At 44.7% G+C, this 16,528-nt stretch overlaps 1 protein-coding gene and 1 pseudogene across 1 annotated transcript in view; one reads left to right on the plus strand and one right to left on the minus strand.

The window, feature by feature from the left end:
* The window catches only part of LOC137538504 (NEDD4-binding protein 1-like), a 136,732-nt pseudogene that overhangs the window by 2,919 nt on the left and 117,285 nt on the right, over positions 1–16,528 (minus strand).
* LOC137538610 (uncharacterized) overlaps positions 1–16,528 on the plus strand; it is a gene marked incomplete at its 5' end in the record, with an annotated part of 46,847 nt that overhangs the window by 2,551 nt on the left and 27,768 nt on the right. Inside the window, 4 exons of the mRNA XM_068260889.1 lie at positions 1,537–1,644; positions 1,874–1,969; positions 11,087–11,320; positions 11,469–11,582. Of these exons, the coding sequence (XP_068116990.1) occupies positions 1,537–1,644; positions 1,874–1,969; positions 11,087–11,320; positions 11,469–11,582 (552 nt within the window). The remainder of the gene's footprint in view (positions 1–1,536; positions 1,645–1,873; positions 1,970–11,086; positions 11,321–11,468; positions 11,583–16,528) is intronic.

Raw genomic sequence — 16,528 nt, forward strand, 5'->3', positions numbered from 1 at the left:
ATGTGCATCAAAGAAACATCATACAGCCAGACATAAAGACACAAGAAATAAAAAGTGAGGAACATAAGCAAACCCAACAGTGGGGGACATTTTATCAAGAGTCTCAGACAAAATAATGGTAGGTTTTTAAAAATTCCTGCAGAACTGTCTCAGACAACCGAAGAAATCACCTGAATAGTGCAGATTCCTTCCTAAGCTGGTCTAAAATAGGAGTGCTATCAATATATTTGGGATTACACTTTTTTTTACAGGATAAAAAGAGGAAAAAACCTTTAATGTCCTTTTTTAGGGTAATCCACTTTACCCACAGTAGATTCCTTATTTTTGTAGAAAGGATCATAAGAAACAAGCAGAACTGCAAGGTCATGTGGTACAAAAAGTTTCAAAAATCTTTATTCAGTATCAAAGTAGTTCTGTAAAAAGTCTCTGTAAGAGGTTCCTATTTCTTAGTAGAAAATATCCTAAATTAGGGAATAGTCAATCACAAATAACAATATGGCTTTAGTACATTCAGATTAGGCAACAACACGCTCGTTTCGGGCATAAGCCCTTCGTCAGGCCACTGTATAAAGCACGATCTATGATCCCTGTGGACAGAACATGGCAGGAGCATCAAGAGGAGATAAAGGCAACCATCTGCACCAACCAGATGGAAAATTGCACAATCCTTCTCTAGCCACATGGCTATACAGTAGCCGGCCTTCAGGATTGTGCAATTTTCCATCTGGTTGGTGCAGATGGTTGCCTTTATCTCCTCTTGATGCTCCTGCCATGTTCTGTCCACAGGGATCATAGATTGTGCTTTATACAGTGGCCTAAAATAGGAGGAGTAAGGAAGGTTTCTCAGACAGTACAGTGTGTGGGGGAATTGCCGTTGCTGAGATAACCAATACATCTGCTGTATTGATACCGAAAACATAAGTTATAATAGCTTAAATATATAATTTATGGTAGATTATTTTAGGTTAATAGATATAATGTACGGTTAATAAATATATAAATGTATTAGGACTGAAACGCTGGATCAATGCCCAGTACTGGAAGGGTTAAAAGCAACCAGAGACGAAGCACCCTCATGTATTTTACCATATATATCAGTGGGGACATTAGAGAAAACACCTACCCTGCTCTGTTTCATTCTTCACTGCTCAGTCTGCCTGTTATCAGCCCTGATAAAATCCCCGACTAAGCATTCAGTCTGGCTTTGCTCAGGAATCATTATAGCTGAGTCATTATAGCAGAGCTACAAGGGGGCAGGCTTGAGCTTGAAAAGACATCGGAGAAGACAGACTCAGCTATAAGGATTCCTGAGTACAGCCAGACAATGCTCAGTCGGGGATTTTATCAGGGCTTCTAACAAGCAGACTGAGCAGTGAAGAATGAAACGGAGAGCAGGGTAGGTATTTTCTCTAATGTTCCCACTGATATATATGGTAACATGTATGAGTGTGCTTCATCTCTGGTTCACTTTAAAATGTCCTGATCTCTCCGAATTTTCCTGGTACAATGATTGTGTTTTGTCTTCGTCTGGCACAGGTTCCTCCTGCATCTTGCAGAGAAGACTGGAGGAATAATCGTCACAAACGACAATTTGCGAGAGTTTGTTCTGGAGTCCCCAGCCTGGAAGGGAGTCATAAAAGAGAGGTCAGTGTGGCGACTCATCTTGCGCCGATAGTCACGGCTGTGGTTTTTGCATGCGTTCGGTGATCCGCCTGGCAGGATTGCTACAGAAGGGCTGGTAACTGCAAGGGACACACATACTCACTACAGATTTTTACAGTTGAAGATCTGAGGAGTGTGCACAGCTTCAGTGTTGGTAGGGAAGGAGGGGTATAAAGTGTGGCGATCAGAATTGTTTGTATTTCGTTTGCAGGTTGTTGCCGTACACCTTTGTTGGAGATCTCTTCATGCCGCCTGACGACCCATTGGGCAGATACGGTCCAAAGCTGGAGGAATTTCTCAGCACACGGTATAAGCTCAAGCAACAGTTCTGCATTGTACCCGGTTCTGGTTATAGTTCCAGCTCGCTGGCACCCCTATGATGATTGGAGGCTAAAGAGAAAACGTAACCAAGAATTGAACTTCACCCCAATCAGTAGCTGATACCCCCTTTCCCATGAGAAATCTTTTCCTTTTCACAAACGGATCATCAGTCGGCTCTGTATGGCTGATATTGTGGTGAAACCCCTTCCACAGTGTGAGGTCAGGACCATGGTCCTGACCTCACACTGTGGGAGCCTTGTTGCATTGTGGGAAATAACAGCTGTTTCCGGCTGCCAAAATAGCAAGCAGCATCTCCTTCCAATGACATCACCTGCCAGCATGTCACCATGTGATAAATGTCAGAATGTAAATCAGGGAGACGAAAGATCTTACAATGAGCAAACAGTGACTAAATCATTTATACATAAATATTGTAAAAATTAAGCATTTTTTTTATTATAATTTTTTTATTACACTTCTTTAAGTTCAGTCTCAAAGTAAGAAACACTTCACTGATGACATATATAACAGATAAGGGAGTTTATTACAATAAAACACACTGGACAATGGATTTTGCGGTGCGCAGGCCACTTCCTCGGGTCAATATCTTTGTGTCCTCTCCCAGGTGGAGACAGTTTTGGAAGAGACTCAGATTGACCCAAGGAAGCTGGCTGCGTTCCGTGAAACACGTTGTCCAGTGTTTTATGCCAATTCCCTTATCTGTTTATCAGTGTGAGGTAATTGTTTCTTACTTTGAGACTGAATTTAACCACCATTTTTTTTTTAAGTTTCTTACAATTTGGGCTGCCTCCTCACACCTTCACCCTTTCCGAAGAGGACTAAAACATAAAACTTAACTTTTAATGATCTGCTTTAAAACAAGGACCTGGGTTTGTCATAGAAATAGAAAGTGATACATGGGTGGGGGGATAAGTATCAGTGGTTCAAAAACCATCCACCCCTTTTCCCATTCCTAACTTATTAACTCTACACAAAACTCGACATGTTTCATTTCCTAAGTTGGAAATTTCGTCAGGAGTGAAAGTGCTCAGTGCTAGAGTGCCATAGTGCTAAAAAACGAGTTACATTATATACATTATCACATATCTAGTATAACAAACTGACAGAGTAATGGCCGTAATAACACAGCCTGCTAAAAAACATTATTGAGAAGTTGGCAGTTGAGCACCAAAAAGTTACTAGCTTTAAAGACCATCCTGATTATAAGAAATTAGAGGAAAAGTTACAGAAAAAAGTATGGAACCATAAAGAAGGTATTAAAAATAAAAAAACACAAAAAGTTTGTAAGGGACTGTCGTGATTTTAAGAACGGAAAGGTGTATACTTGGAAAGCCCCAGCAAGGGATCCTTCTGTACCTATACCCACCCCGTCAGGGGGTGAGTCAACTACTGAGACTGAATCCGAATCTGAGTCCGAGAAAGGCACAAAGTCAGGGGAGCAACCTTCAAAGCCCAAAAAACCATGCGGCAGAGGCAGACCAAAGGGTCGAAATCCCCCCTCGCCAGAGACCTCCAGACAACTCAGGAACAGGGACAAATGGGGTTACAAGTCTCGCCCATGGAGGCGGAGGGAGGAGGAATGGTAACCCTTGACACTACTGACACAATGCGAATTATCAATCTTACAGATTATACGTTGAATCAACGTGAGATCTCCGTCCTCTCTAGGGGTTTGACCTTTGTACCCACCCCTGATTTTGATCTTTTTGATACTGTAAAAGATGTTAATCTATTCGCTAGGAAACTAGCTGTGTACAAGTATATGAACTCTCCCACAATGCAGGCTAAACGATTAGAGGAATTGGATGCTAATGCCCTAGATACCCTTAATGATCTTTTGGAGGAGAATAGGACCGGGGATATTCAATTGGGAGCACCAAAGAGCAACTTAAAAAGTAAAAGCAAGTTTTGCCCCAGTATTAGTGGTTACCCCACTATTCAAACATTTGTAGATACGATGGTAAAGGATTTAGAGGACCTGGCAAAATCTAGACACCATACTGAGCATAACCTTAGTAAGAATGAACAGCTTGCCCTAAAAAAATTGATGACTAATGATGATATAGTGATAAAGAAATCTGATAAGGGGGGCAATATTGTTTTACAGTCTCGCGTAGCATACGTTAATATGTGTCATACGATTCTCTCAGATGAAAGACAGTATAAGAAATTAGAAGGGAATCCTACACAGACTTTCTATAAGGAACTTGAAAGTCTGCTTAAAGAGGCTTTGAGAAAAGGTGTTCTTGATGAAATGGATTTTGACTGTATGCTTAATAGGTCCTCTACAGTAGCTACCTTTATGCCCCCCCAAAGGTCAATAAAAATGTATCTAATCCGCCTGGCCGTCCCATTGTGTCAGGTAACAACTGCCTCACTGAACAAATTAGCAAGTATGTCGATTCATTTGAGACCCTTTGTGGAAAGTCTCCCAGCATACCTACGTGATACTATGGATCTCCTGAACAAACTACATGATGTACATATTGGGGATCAGGTATGGTTGGCTAGTCTAGATGTAGAGGCCTTGTACAATAATATAGACCATAAGTTGGGCTTGAATGCCACCGGGTATTATCTACAATCTAGAAGTGTCCATCTGGCGGAACATTCAGCTTTGATCCTGGACCTATTGTCATTCATTTTGAATCATAATTATTTTCTGTTCCAGAACAAATATTACCTACAGAAGAGAGGTTGTGCAATGGGGATGGCTTTTGCCCTCTCATATGCAAACCTCTTTTCTGGGGTGGTGGGAGGATACAATTGTCTTTGGAGAGGACTTGGCAGTATACACATCTCATGTGATTTTCTGGGGCCGTTTCATAGATGATATCTTCATCTTGTGGGACGGCTCCAGGCATCTGCTGTTTGTGAACAGTTAAATTCTAATGACATCGGAATGTTTTTTACTCACGAGATACACAAAGATAGTATTAATTTTCTGGATGTGCAGATTCGAAAAAATGATGAGGGCGGTTTGGATACAAAGATTTTTCGTAAACCTACGGCAACCAATTCTCTTCTGGAATGGCGACGTTTCCATCCTGAACCTCTAAAAAGGGGTATCCAAAATGACAGTTCCTGCGGGCTCGCAGGAATTGTACTAACGAACCTGACTTTAAAGAGGAGTGTTTAACTCTAGAGAAAAGTTTTATTCCGAAAAATAGGGACTCCCAAAAAGAGAGTGCACAGGCTAGATTGGTTAGCACCTTCTCTAACCAGTCGAATAATGTTAAACGAATATTGGGGAGACACTGGTCCATTTTGAAATTGGACACACAATTGAAAGATTGCCTACCAAGGTCACCCCTAATTACATACAGAAGGGGGAAAAATTTGGGGGACAATTTGACACATTCATTTCTCCCCACTACCAAGAATGATACTGTAACAGCAAGAAGAACTTGGCTAAACTCTAACCCCCCTAAGGGGATGTACAAGTGTGGGAAATGTAAGGCTTGTGCCAATGTTCTTAATTGTAAGAGTTTTGTCGCCCCTAAAGATGGTCGCACCTTTGATTTGTTGGATTTCTTTAATTGTAATAGTGAAGGAGTAGTATACGCTATTCAATGCCCATGCCCCTTGCTTTATGTGGGAGAGACCACAAGAGTCGTGAAAGAAAGAAGTTTAGAACATCTAGGAGATGTCAATCACAAACGTAAAACTTCGGTTGCCAGACACTGCCATGAAAAACATGGCGGTGACCCGTCTAGCTTGAAATTCTGGGTGATACAAAAATGGAGGATGGGACCTCGAGGGGGTAACTTGGACCAGAAGCTGAGACAGCTTGAGGCTCTTTGGATATATAGGTTAGGACGGTCCTCTTAGCCCACAGGGCCTCAATGAGGGATTTACCTTTTCTCCCTTTTTATAAATGAAGTTATCCTGTTCTCCCCCTCACACATCCCCAACCCCCATCTCATTGTCTTTATCTCTTATGACCTTCTGGGCAAACGTTCTGTAGAGTTTATTTTTATTGAGAATACTTACCTTATTTCTTATGTCCATTATCTGGTCCTTTAGTCCTTTAGTAGGAGTGTGGAATTATTCCCGTTACTCCTGTTTAACCATTCTTTTAACCACTTGAGGACCCACCCTTTACCCCCCCTTAAGGACCAGCGCTGTTTTAGCTGATCTGTGCTGGGTGGGCTCTGCAGCCCCCAGCACAGATCAGCGTGCAGGCAGAGCGACCAGATCGCCCCCCTTTTTTCCCCACTAGGGGGATGATGTGCTGGGGGGGTCTGATCGCTCCTGCCTGCCGGGTGTTGCGGGGGGGGGGGCACTTCAAAGCCCCCCTCCGCGGCGAAATCCTCCCCCTCCCTCTCCTACCTGGCCCCCCCTGGAGATCCGGGCTGCACAGGACGCTATCCGTCCTGTGCAGCCAGTGACAGGCTGTCTCCTGTCACATGGCGGCGATCCCCGGCCGCTGATTGGCCGGGGATCGCCGATCTGCCTTACGCCGCTGCTGCGCAGCAGCGCCGTACAATGTAAACAAAGCGGATTATTTCCGCTTGTGTTTACATTTAGCCTGCGAGCCGCCAGCGGCGGCCCGCAGGCTATTCACGGAGCCTCCCCGCCGTGAATTGACAGGAAGCAGCCGCTCGCACGAGCGGCTGCTTCCTGATTAATCAGCCTGCAGCTGGCGACGCAATACTGCGTCGCTGGTCCTGCAGCTGCCACTTTGCCGACGCACGGTATAAGCGTGCGGTCGGCAAGTGGTTAAAGGGTTGTGATTGGTACTCCTACCCTTTATATGACAAACAGAATGGTAATTTACAGCGGATATAAATGGGTATTTGTCTGTTTCCACTCCGGGTCCATCTGATATAAATATACATCCTTTGAGATTCTCTCGTATTCTAGTATTATCCTTGGCGTTTTACTAGCTTCCCCTATTTCTGCCAATTAATGTATTTAGTTCTGATTGATTTTGATCGCTAATGCTTCTTTTGCAATCATTCTGATGCTTTTGGATGCATGTGGCTTTGTATACGCGTTGCCATGCCTACTGGTGCACAGCCTGGTATATATGGCGTATTTCCCATGCTGGGTTTCCGCATCCCTGGCTGTGATCACCTTGGCAACGCGTTCTGGCGTGATTACGCATGTGATGACGCCCTCACATCCGTACACTAGGCGTACATGCGTAACAGGGGTGGGTGTGTTGCGAGTGATGTTGGAGGATAGCGGCAGCCTATTGGCTGCGTAGCCCTGACGTTGGCCTCAACACGCTCGGTCCTATCACGCCCCCAGCCCTCTCCGCCAGACCAATCAGAGAGGCTCAAATACGGACTTGATGATTTATACCTATAGCAGCCTCCTGTTGTCCTGAATTACGGAAGAATTGCGTTCTTTATATGCTAAAGATCAGGTAGAGGGGAATGTTCACGTTTAAAGGTCTAATACAGGGGTGTCAAACTCAAATAGGCGGAGGGCCGAAATGTAAAACTTAGACCAGGTCGAGGGCCGACAAGTATATTTATCCCCCCCCCCCCTTTAGAATGATCACACAACACCTCACAATTTGCACCGCACGTTATAGCCGCGGTGCAAAAAACAAAACAACAAAAACACCTTCATTGTAGGTAGGTAGCCAGGTATAGGGGACACCTGTATAGGAAGCCAGGTATAGTTGTCCCCAGTATAGGTAGCCAAGAATAGGTGCCTCCGGTATAGATAGCTAGGCATAGGTGCCCCCAGTATATAGGTTAGCCAGGTATGTGCCCTATAGGTAGCAGGCATAGGTGCCCCAGTATAGGTAGCCAGGAAAAGGAGCCCTAGTATAGGTAGCCAGACATAGCAGGTGCCCCAGTATAGGTAGCCAGGCATAGTAGGTGCCCCAGTATAGGTAGCCAGGCAATAGCAGGTGCCCCAGTTTAGGTAGCCAGGCAATAGCAGGTGCCCCAGTTTAGGTAGCCAGGCAATAGCAGGTGCCCCAGTTTAGGTAGCCAGGCAATAGCAGGTGCCCCAGTTTAGGTAGCCAGGCAATAGCAGGTGCCCCAGTTTAGGTAGCCAGGCAATAGCAGGTGCCCCAGTTTAGGTAGCCAGGCATAGCTGGTGCCCCAGTTTAGGTAGCCAGGCATAGCTGGTGCCCCAGTTTAGGTAGCCAGGCATAGCTGGTGCCCCAGTCTAGGTAGCCAGGCAATAGCAGGTGCCCCAGTTTAGGTAGCCAGGCATAGCTGGTGCCCCAGTTTAGGTAGCCAGGCATAGCTGGTGCTTCAGTTTAGGTAGCCAGGCATAGCTGGTGCCCCAGTTTAGGTAGCCAGGCATAGCTGGTGCCCCAGTTTAGGTAGCCAGGCTATAGCAGGTGCCCCAGTTTAGGTAGCCAGGCTATAGCAGGTGCCCCAGTTTAGGTAGCCAGGCAATAGCAGGTGCCCCAGTTTAGGTAGCCAGGCAATAGCAAGTGCCCCAGTTTAGGTAGCCAGGCATAGCTGGTGCCCCAGTTTAGGTAGCCAGGCATAGCTGGTGCCCCAGTTTAGGTAGCCAGGCATAGCTGGTGCCCCAGTTTAGGTAGCCAGGCTATAGCAGGTGCCCAAGTTTAGGTAGCCAGGCAATAGCAAGTGCCCCAGTTTAGGTAGCCAGGCAATAGCAGGAGCCCCAGTTTAGGTAGCCAGGCAATAGCAGGTGCCCCAGTTTAGGTAGCCAGGCAATAGCAGGTGCCCCAGTTTAGGTAGCCAGGCAATAGCAGGTGCCCCAGTTTAGGTAGCCAGGCATAGCTGGTGCCCCAGTTTAGGTAGCCAGGCATAGCTGGTGCCCCAGTTTAGGTAGCCAGGCATAGCTGGTGCCCCAGTTTAGGTAGCCAGGCATAGCTGGTGCCCCAGTTTAGGTAGCCAGGCATAGCTGGTGCCCCAGTTTAGGTAGCCAGGCATAGCTGGTGCCCCAGTTTAGGTAGCCAGGCATAGCTGGTGCCCCAGTTTAGGTAGCCAGGCATAGCTGGTGCCCCAGTTTAGGTAGCCAGGCATAACTGGTGCCCCAGTCTAGGTAGCCAGGCTATAGCAGGTTGCCCCAGTTTAGGTAGCCAGGCAATAGCAAGTGCCCCAGTTTAGGTAGCCAGGCAATAGCAAGTGCCCCAGTTTAGGTAGCCAGGCATAGCTGGTGCCCCAGTTTAGGTAGCCAGGCATAGCTGGTGCCCCAGTTTAGGTAGCCAGGCATAGCTGGTGCCCCAGTTTAGGTAGCCAGGCATAGCTGGTGCCCCAGTTTAGGTAGCCACGCATAGCTGGTGCCCCAGTTTAGGTAGCCAGGCATAGCTGGTGCCCCAGTCTAGGTAGCCAGGCAATAGCAGGAGCCCCAGTTTAGGTAGCCAGGCAATAGCAGGTGCCCCAGTTTAGGTAGCCAGGCATAGCTGGTGCCCCAGTTTAGGTAGCCAGGCATAGCTGGTGCCCCAGTTTAGGTAGCCAGGCATAGCTGGTGCCCCAGTCTAGGTAGCCAGGCATAGCTGGTGCCCCAGTCTAGGTAGCCAGGCATAGCTGGTGCCCCAGTCTAGGTAGCCAGGCTATAGCTGGTGCCCCAGTTTAGGTAGCCAGGCATAGCAGGTGCCCCAGATTAGGTAGCCAGGCATAGCAGGTGCCCCAGTTTAGGTTGCAAGGCATAGGTAGGTGCCGCAGTTTAGGTAGCCAGGCAATATCAGGTGCCCCAGATTAGGTAGCCAGGCATAGCAGGTTCCCCAGTTTAGGTAGCAAGGCATAGGTAGGTGCTGCAGTTTAGGTAGACAGGCGATATCAGGTGCCCCAGATTAGGTAGCCAGGCATAGCAGGTGCCCCAGTTTAGGTAGCAAGGCATAGGTAGGTGCTGCAGTTTAGGTAGTCAGGCATAGTACGTCCCCCAGCATAGGCAATAGTAGGCATAGGTGCCCACTGTAGAAAAACAGCCAGCGGGCGTCCCCCATTCGCTCCCTCACCTCCTCTGATGATCGTAACCCTGGCCGTTGCACTCTCCAGCGCGGCGGTGGCAGCAGTTCTGCAGTCTGCACACCAGCGTGATGCACACAACGAAGAATGATACAGGAGATCAGTGTGTCCCTACCTTCTGGCGCGCGTATACAGGAACTTCCTGTATACAAGCGCCAGCAGGCAGGGACACACCACTCTCCTGTCTTCAGTGCATGGGTCACGCTGGTGTTCAGACTGCAGAACTGCCGCCACCCACCGCGACGGAGAGTGATGGGATGCGGAAGAAGATCACAGACAATGGGAGGAGGAGCAACAGAGTCTATCACTTATGCGAGGTAGTCAGAGCGGGCGGAGCAGAGCGGGCCCGCTAGCGTGGCTGCGGGCCAAGTTTAAAAGCGCAGCGGGCCAAAAGCAATGTTATTTGCAAAAGCAGCGGCGGGCCAAGTTTTCTGGCGCTGCGGGCCAAATTTGGCCTGCGGGCCAGAGTTTGACACATGTGGTCTAATATCTTTTAGTTTTAAACTACATGAATCTCTATGGCTAATTCGCTGATTGGATGTTAACAATGATGGACTTTGTTTTGGACCTATCAGGTTTTGGGTACACGCCCCCCTGAGAGGAGGAGCAGGTACCCGCCCTACCCAGCAACCCCTGGGCTTTTCAATACACTATATAAGGGCAGCCTGAATGGATGTTTTTTAGCAGGCTGTGTTATTACGGCCGTTACTCTGTCAGTTTGTTATACTAGATATGTGATAATGTATATAATGTAACTCGTTTTTTAGCACTATGGCACTCTAGCACTGAGCACTTTCACTCCTGACGAAATTTCCAACTTAGGAAATGAAACATGTCGAGTTTTGTGTAGAGTTAATAAGTTAGGAATGGGAAAAGGGGTGGATGGTTTTTGAACCACTGATACTTATCCCCCCACCCATGTATCACTTTCTATTTCTATGACAAACCCAGGTCCTTGTTTTAAAGCAGATCATTAAAAGTTAAGTTTTATGTTTTAGTCCTCTTCGGAAAGGGTAATTGTGTTATATATTTAGAATCAGGGGTGTTTTGTCCTCACACCTTCGTTAGATGAGGCTTTTAGTTTATCAAGACCTTCATTTTTATATTTCACGTAAAATCAGTTATTGGCTTGCATATCATATATTTCTTTCTTTTTATCACCTTTTTTTTAGATATCAACCGGTCACCCCTCCAACAGACTGTGGAGTGGTTTTTCCCAGCCAAAATGCCTTCGCCCCCCGGGCAGGGACGGATCTAGACCAAGTTGCCCCAAGTTGCGCCTGGGGCAAGGTCAAGTTTTGGCGCCTAAACTGCCATTCCCCATCCACATTTTGCCGCCTTTTTAAGAATTTAACAAACTGCGCCTGGGGCAAGAGACCCGCTTGCCCCCCCCCTAGATCCGGCAGGTACCACTCATTCCCGTCCTTCCCAGGTTCACCCCACCCATCAAACCAATGATTATGAACACTGCCCGCCCCCAGGCTGATGCCCCACCCAAGAGGAGTTATTTCGAAACCATATCTTTGAGAGACTCTCTTCTGCAAATATTTCCAGAAACTGCGCAGAGAGAGAAGATAAACCAGATCCTGAACGATCATCCCTACATGAGAGATCTCAACGCTCTGTCTGCCATGATCCTCGACTGATCACCTCCTCTGTTTGTCTCTGGTAAATAAATTTTATTAACCACTTCAGCCTACAGTGTTGTTTCACCTTATGCATCTGAGCAACTTTCACCTCCCATTCATTCGCCAATAACTTTATCACTACTTATCACACTGAAATGATCTATACCTTGTTTTTCCCGCCACCATTTAGGCTTTCTTTGGGTGATACATTTTGCTAAGAATTATTTTATTCTAAATCCATTTTAACAGGAAGATTAAGAAATTGAAAAAAATTACTTCTCAGTTTTTGGCCATTATAATTTGAAATTAATACATGCTACCGTATTTAGAACCGATGTATTTTATATGCCCATTTGTCCCGGTTACTACACCGTTTAAATTATGTCCCTATCACAAATAATGGCGCCAATATTTTATTTGGAAATAAAGGTGCATTTTTTCAATTTGCGTCCATCACTGTTTACAAGATTATAATTTAAAAAATGATCGTAATATACTCTCTTGACATGCATATTCAAAAAGTTCAGACCCTTAGATAACTATTTTTTTGTTTTTGTTTTGTTTTTTTATAAAATTTTTAATTACATTTTTAAAAAAAAATTACAATTTGGGTAGTTTTTGGTGTGGGAGGTAAACAGTTAATTTTAAATGTGATATTATGTGTTTATTTAAAAAAAATGTAAAAATAGATGACTTGTTAGTAGAAGACAAACTAAGGCCATTTGAGGACTAAAGGTGGCCATACACTGGTCGATTTGCCATCAGATTCGACCAACAGATAGATCCCTCTCTGATCGAATCTGATCAGAGAGGGATCGTATGGCTACCTTTACAGCAAACAGATTGTGAACCGATTTCAGCCTGAAACCGTTCACAATCTGTTGTGGTGGTGGTGCTGCTGCTGCCCCCGCCCAGCCCGCATACATTACCTGCTCCGCCGGCGCGACTGCAGTCTCCCGGTCACCGCTGCTCTGTCTGCGCTCTGGTCTCCAGGTCCGGCATGCCTCACTTCTTCTAGCCCGGCAGGAAGTTTAAACAGTAGAGGGCGCTCTACTGTTTAAACTTCCTGCCGGGCTAGAAGAAGTGAGGCATGCCGGACCTGGAGACCAGAGCGCAGACGGAGCAGCGGTGACCGGGAGACTGCAGTCGCGCCGGCGGAGCAGGTAATGTATGCGGGCTCTATTGCGTCGGTCGTCGGGCACTCGAACGCCGCTAGCGATGCGCTCTTTACCCGCGGGCGATCGACGGTTATTTTCCGCACGGCACGATCGACGGGATCGGACGAAATGGATCGAAATTCGGCGTGTAGCGTGAACGATTGGCAGCAGATTCGATCCCAGTGATCGAATCTGCTGTCGAAACGGGCGCAAATCGGGCCAGTGTATGGCCTGCTTTAGTATCTTTATTTCATATACCAAAAGAGGATAAGTTTAAATATTACAGGATAAGGAGATTTTTAGATAAACACTCCCCTCAGCCTATTTTTTATTTACCACGGATTAAAAAACTTATGGAAGAACAGAATTATAGGCAAAAAGGCATTTCAATTTTCTATAGAACTCTCTTGGCTGAAGCCCCTAAATGGCAGCTTGGAAGATGGCAGGAGCTCCTACAAGAAGATATTGGGATTGAGGACTGGGAGAGGGCTTATAGCTCTCTTAGGAAAACTACTCATTGTGTGACGCATTATGAAGGCTATTTAAAATTATTGTGGCACTGGTATCTTACACCGGATAAGATAGCTAAATTCGATACTAATACTACACCTATGTGCTGGAGGAATTGCAAAAATAAAGGTACACTCTATCATGTCTTTTGGTCCTGTCCAGTGGTGTCCAAAATATGGGGAGACATTGAGACCTTCTTAAAGAAATTACCTTTTTCTCTTTCTAAGATCACTCCTGACATGGCATTACTTCATCTGAAGACGGCTGATATGCCAATAGGTGAGAGGTTTGTCTTTAACCATATATGTATTGTCATGAAAAATTTCATTGCGGAAAATTGGAAAATGCAATATGCCCCAACCTTAGAGGAGATTTTAAAGAAGGTGGATCAGAATCTAGTTGCTGAAAAATCCTGGGCAATTAGATGCGGAAGCATTCAGGCATTTCATAGAAGAGTATATTTATGGCCTACAATATTTAAAGAATCTAAACTTTTGGATATTTAAAGAATAGTAAGATCCCCTCTCGCTGTAATTTGTTCATATGCACTAGATATATTGTACTTGGAGATGACATTAGATATATCTAGTTATGTATACATATATATACATATTGGATAGTTATGACTCAAACAATGTAATATTGCATTATTTTAAATATGTGCATGGTTCTATATAGGAAACAATTTTGAAAGATTGAGCTGGGAGGCAAGGCAGCTCAGGCAGATAATTAGTTTAGTCTAGCTTAGTTTAGTTTAGTTAATTTAGTTTAGTTTATTTAGATTAACTAGTTAGCTATATTGGAACTAACTACTATGGGTTAGACACTTATTTGTCTATTAGTATTTGTTGGTTACTCAATAATAAGGATTTTAAATTAAGGACCTTAAGTGAAGTGTAATACAGATTAAGCAAGGTATTGACAACTATCGAGGTGGCGCACTCTGGAGTCTCTGTAGGGTGGCTTAAGTGCCCCCATTCTCCAGAGGTTGAGCTACCTACAATGCGACTTTGGAGTTTCTTGAAATATAATTGGACACTCACTGAGGTCCTTTAGACATATTAGGTTATTATAGAAGTCAAATTATAATGGGTAGATAGGTAGTTAGTATGCAGAATTTCCGCTTGGCATTGCACAGACAGGAGTATGAATCTCTTGTTTGTGACTTGGCAAAAACTTGTGATATTCTGATCTCTTATGCGTTATTTTTGTTATTTGATACATTAATTGGTGATTCTCCGCTTAATTTTCGCAAAACTTACGCGTTTTTGCGTTTGCGTTAATACGCGCTCAATGTGCGTTTTATATGCGTTTGGCGCGGTTTGCGTTCAGACGCATTAAGCGAGTTTAGATGCGGTTTTTGAGGGAATGCGTATTAGATGCGCATTATGATGCGTATTTGATGCGTATATTAATGCGTAATTATGCGCGTATTGTACGCGTGTGATGGGTATTGGGAATAGGTTCTTGCGCATATGGGATTTTTTTTTTTAGTAAAATTAGTGAGCAAATGCTGTAAGAATCAGTTATTAAGCATTGGTGAATATCCAGTGGAGTTCTACATCTAGGGTGTATAAATATAGAAATAAAAAGACCAACGGATGTTTGTGAATAAATATGTGTTTATATATTAAGATCATTATGTGATATAAAAGGTCATGTGTACAGGTCCTTCTTTCTTTTTTTTTTTTTTATAGATCTGTTAAACAAAATATGTTTTATGTATACAGTGTCTTGTTTTTATACATATAATATGTCTGTGACATATGTTTAATTTTTGAAAAAAAATTCCAATAAAAAATTATTGAAACATTAAAAAAAAAATGTATGTGGGTGTAGTTTTACTATTTGGCCACAGTCAAAAAGTTCTGGAAGCAAACACTCTTGCTTCCAGGAAGCATTAGGAAGACGTGGAACTTTTTTTTCCGCAGAAAGACCGCGGCCTCTGATAAGAGGCCGTCTGTTTTTCTGCCGGGGAGCTATGTTCCCATTCATTGATCTCAGGGCTAACGGAGGGCGTCGGGAGCATGCAGATATATCCGTCCAGATAGACTTTAGTGGTTAAACCTTGAAGAAGAACTGCAGTGGCATGTAGTAGAATGTAGTATTTTTTTTAGGATGCCCACTTTTATGTAATCCTGGGTTCAGCATCAGAAACTCTTCCTGTATGTATATTTCTGGATAGTGTAGTAGTTAAGGGCTCTGCCTCTGATGCAGGAGACCAGGGTTCAAATCTCTGCTCTGCCTGTTCAGTTCAGTAGAGAGCGTCCTAGTGGCTCCAGCTCTGACGCTTTGAGTCCGCCAGTAGAAAAGCGCGATATAAATGTTCTAGATCTGTGTCTGTGTGTTTATTTGGCATGTAGCCCCATCCTCCATGATGTCACAGCCTAGGCTGTTTAGCTATGCTGAATTCTCCCAGAGAACTCTAGACTAGACTAGGTGTCCCCTTATTCAATTCTTTTTCTCCTACGTTTTCACCTAGGTCATATGTTCACACCTAATCAATAAAATACCTTTGAGGGTCCTTTTACACAAGTGCGCTGTGGTATAGGTGCAATTCGGAAAAATTGCACTGTGTTGCAGCAGAAAAGTTGCACTGGGCGGTATAGCTGCAGTGCGATCGACGTAGATAAAAAAAGGCATGCAACTTCCGGGAGTCGCAGGTAACGTAACAGCTTGTGCGGTACTTCTGCAGCGCCTGGAGCACTTCCATCGCAAACAGTGTCACATGTCTCTTAGACTTTACTGGCCATTGTGGCGGGGGAGAGTTTGAAAGGGGACACCTGAAGTGAGAGGTATATGGGGGCTGCCGTATTTATTTCCTTTTAAGCATTACCAGTTGCCTGGCAGCCCTGCTGATCTTCTGCCTCTAATACTTTTAAACATAGCCCCTGAACAAGCATGCAGCAGATCAGGGGTTTCTCACATGATTGTCAGATCTGACATGATTAGCTGCATTCTTGTTTCTGGTGTTATTCCAACGCTACTGCAGCCAAATAGACCAGCAGGGTTGCCAGGCAACTGGTATTGTTTAAAATAAATATGGCAGCCTCCATATTCTTCTCACTACAGTTGTCCTGTAAGCCACCAGCAAGCAAGAAAATACTCATAATAATTGTGATAGTACTTTTTTTCACCTAGTTTTGGGTACTTCCTCAATTGCAGAGTGCTGAAAAGTTATTTAAAACAGAAGATTAAAAATTAACACCTAGAAGAAAACTTAAAGGCGTTCTTTCGCGAAAAAAGTAGGCAGTTAAAAAATGTGACAGATGACAGGTTTTGGGCCAGTCCATCTTTTTAAGGGGGATTCTCAGGGCTT

The sequence above is a fragment of the Hyperolius riggenbachi genome, chromosome 11, assembly GCF_040937935.1.
Source record: "Hyperolius riggenbachi isolate aHypRig1 chromosome 11, aHypRig1.pri, whole genome shotgun sequence".
Lineage (NCBI taxonomy): Eukaryota > Metazoa > Chordata > Amphibia > Anura > Hyperoliidae > Hyperolius > Hyperolius riggenbachi.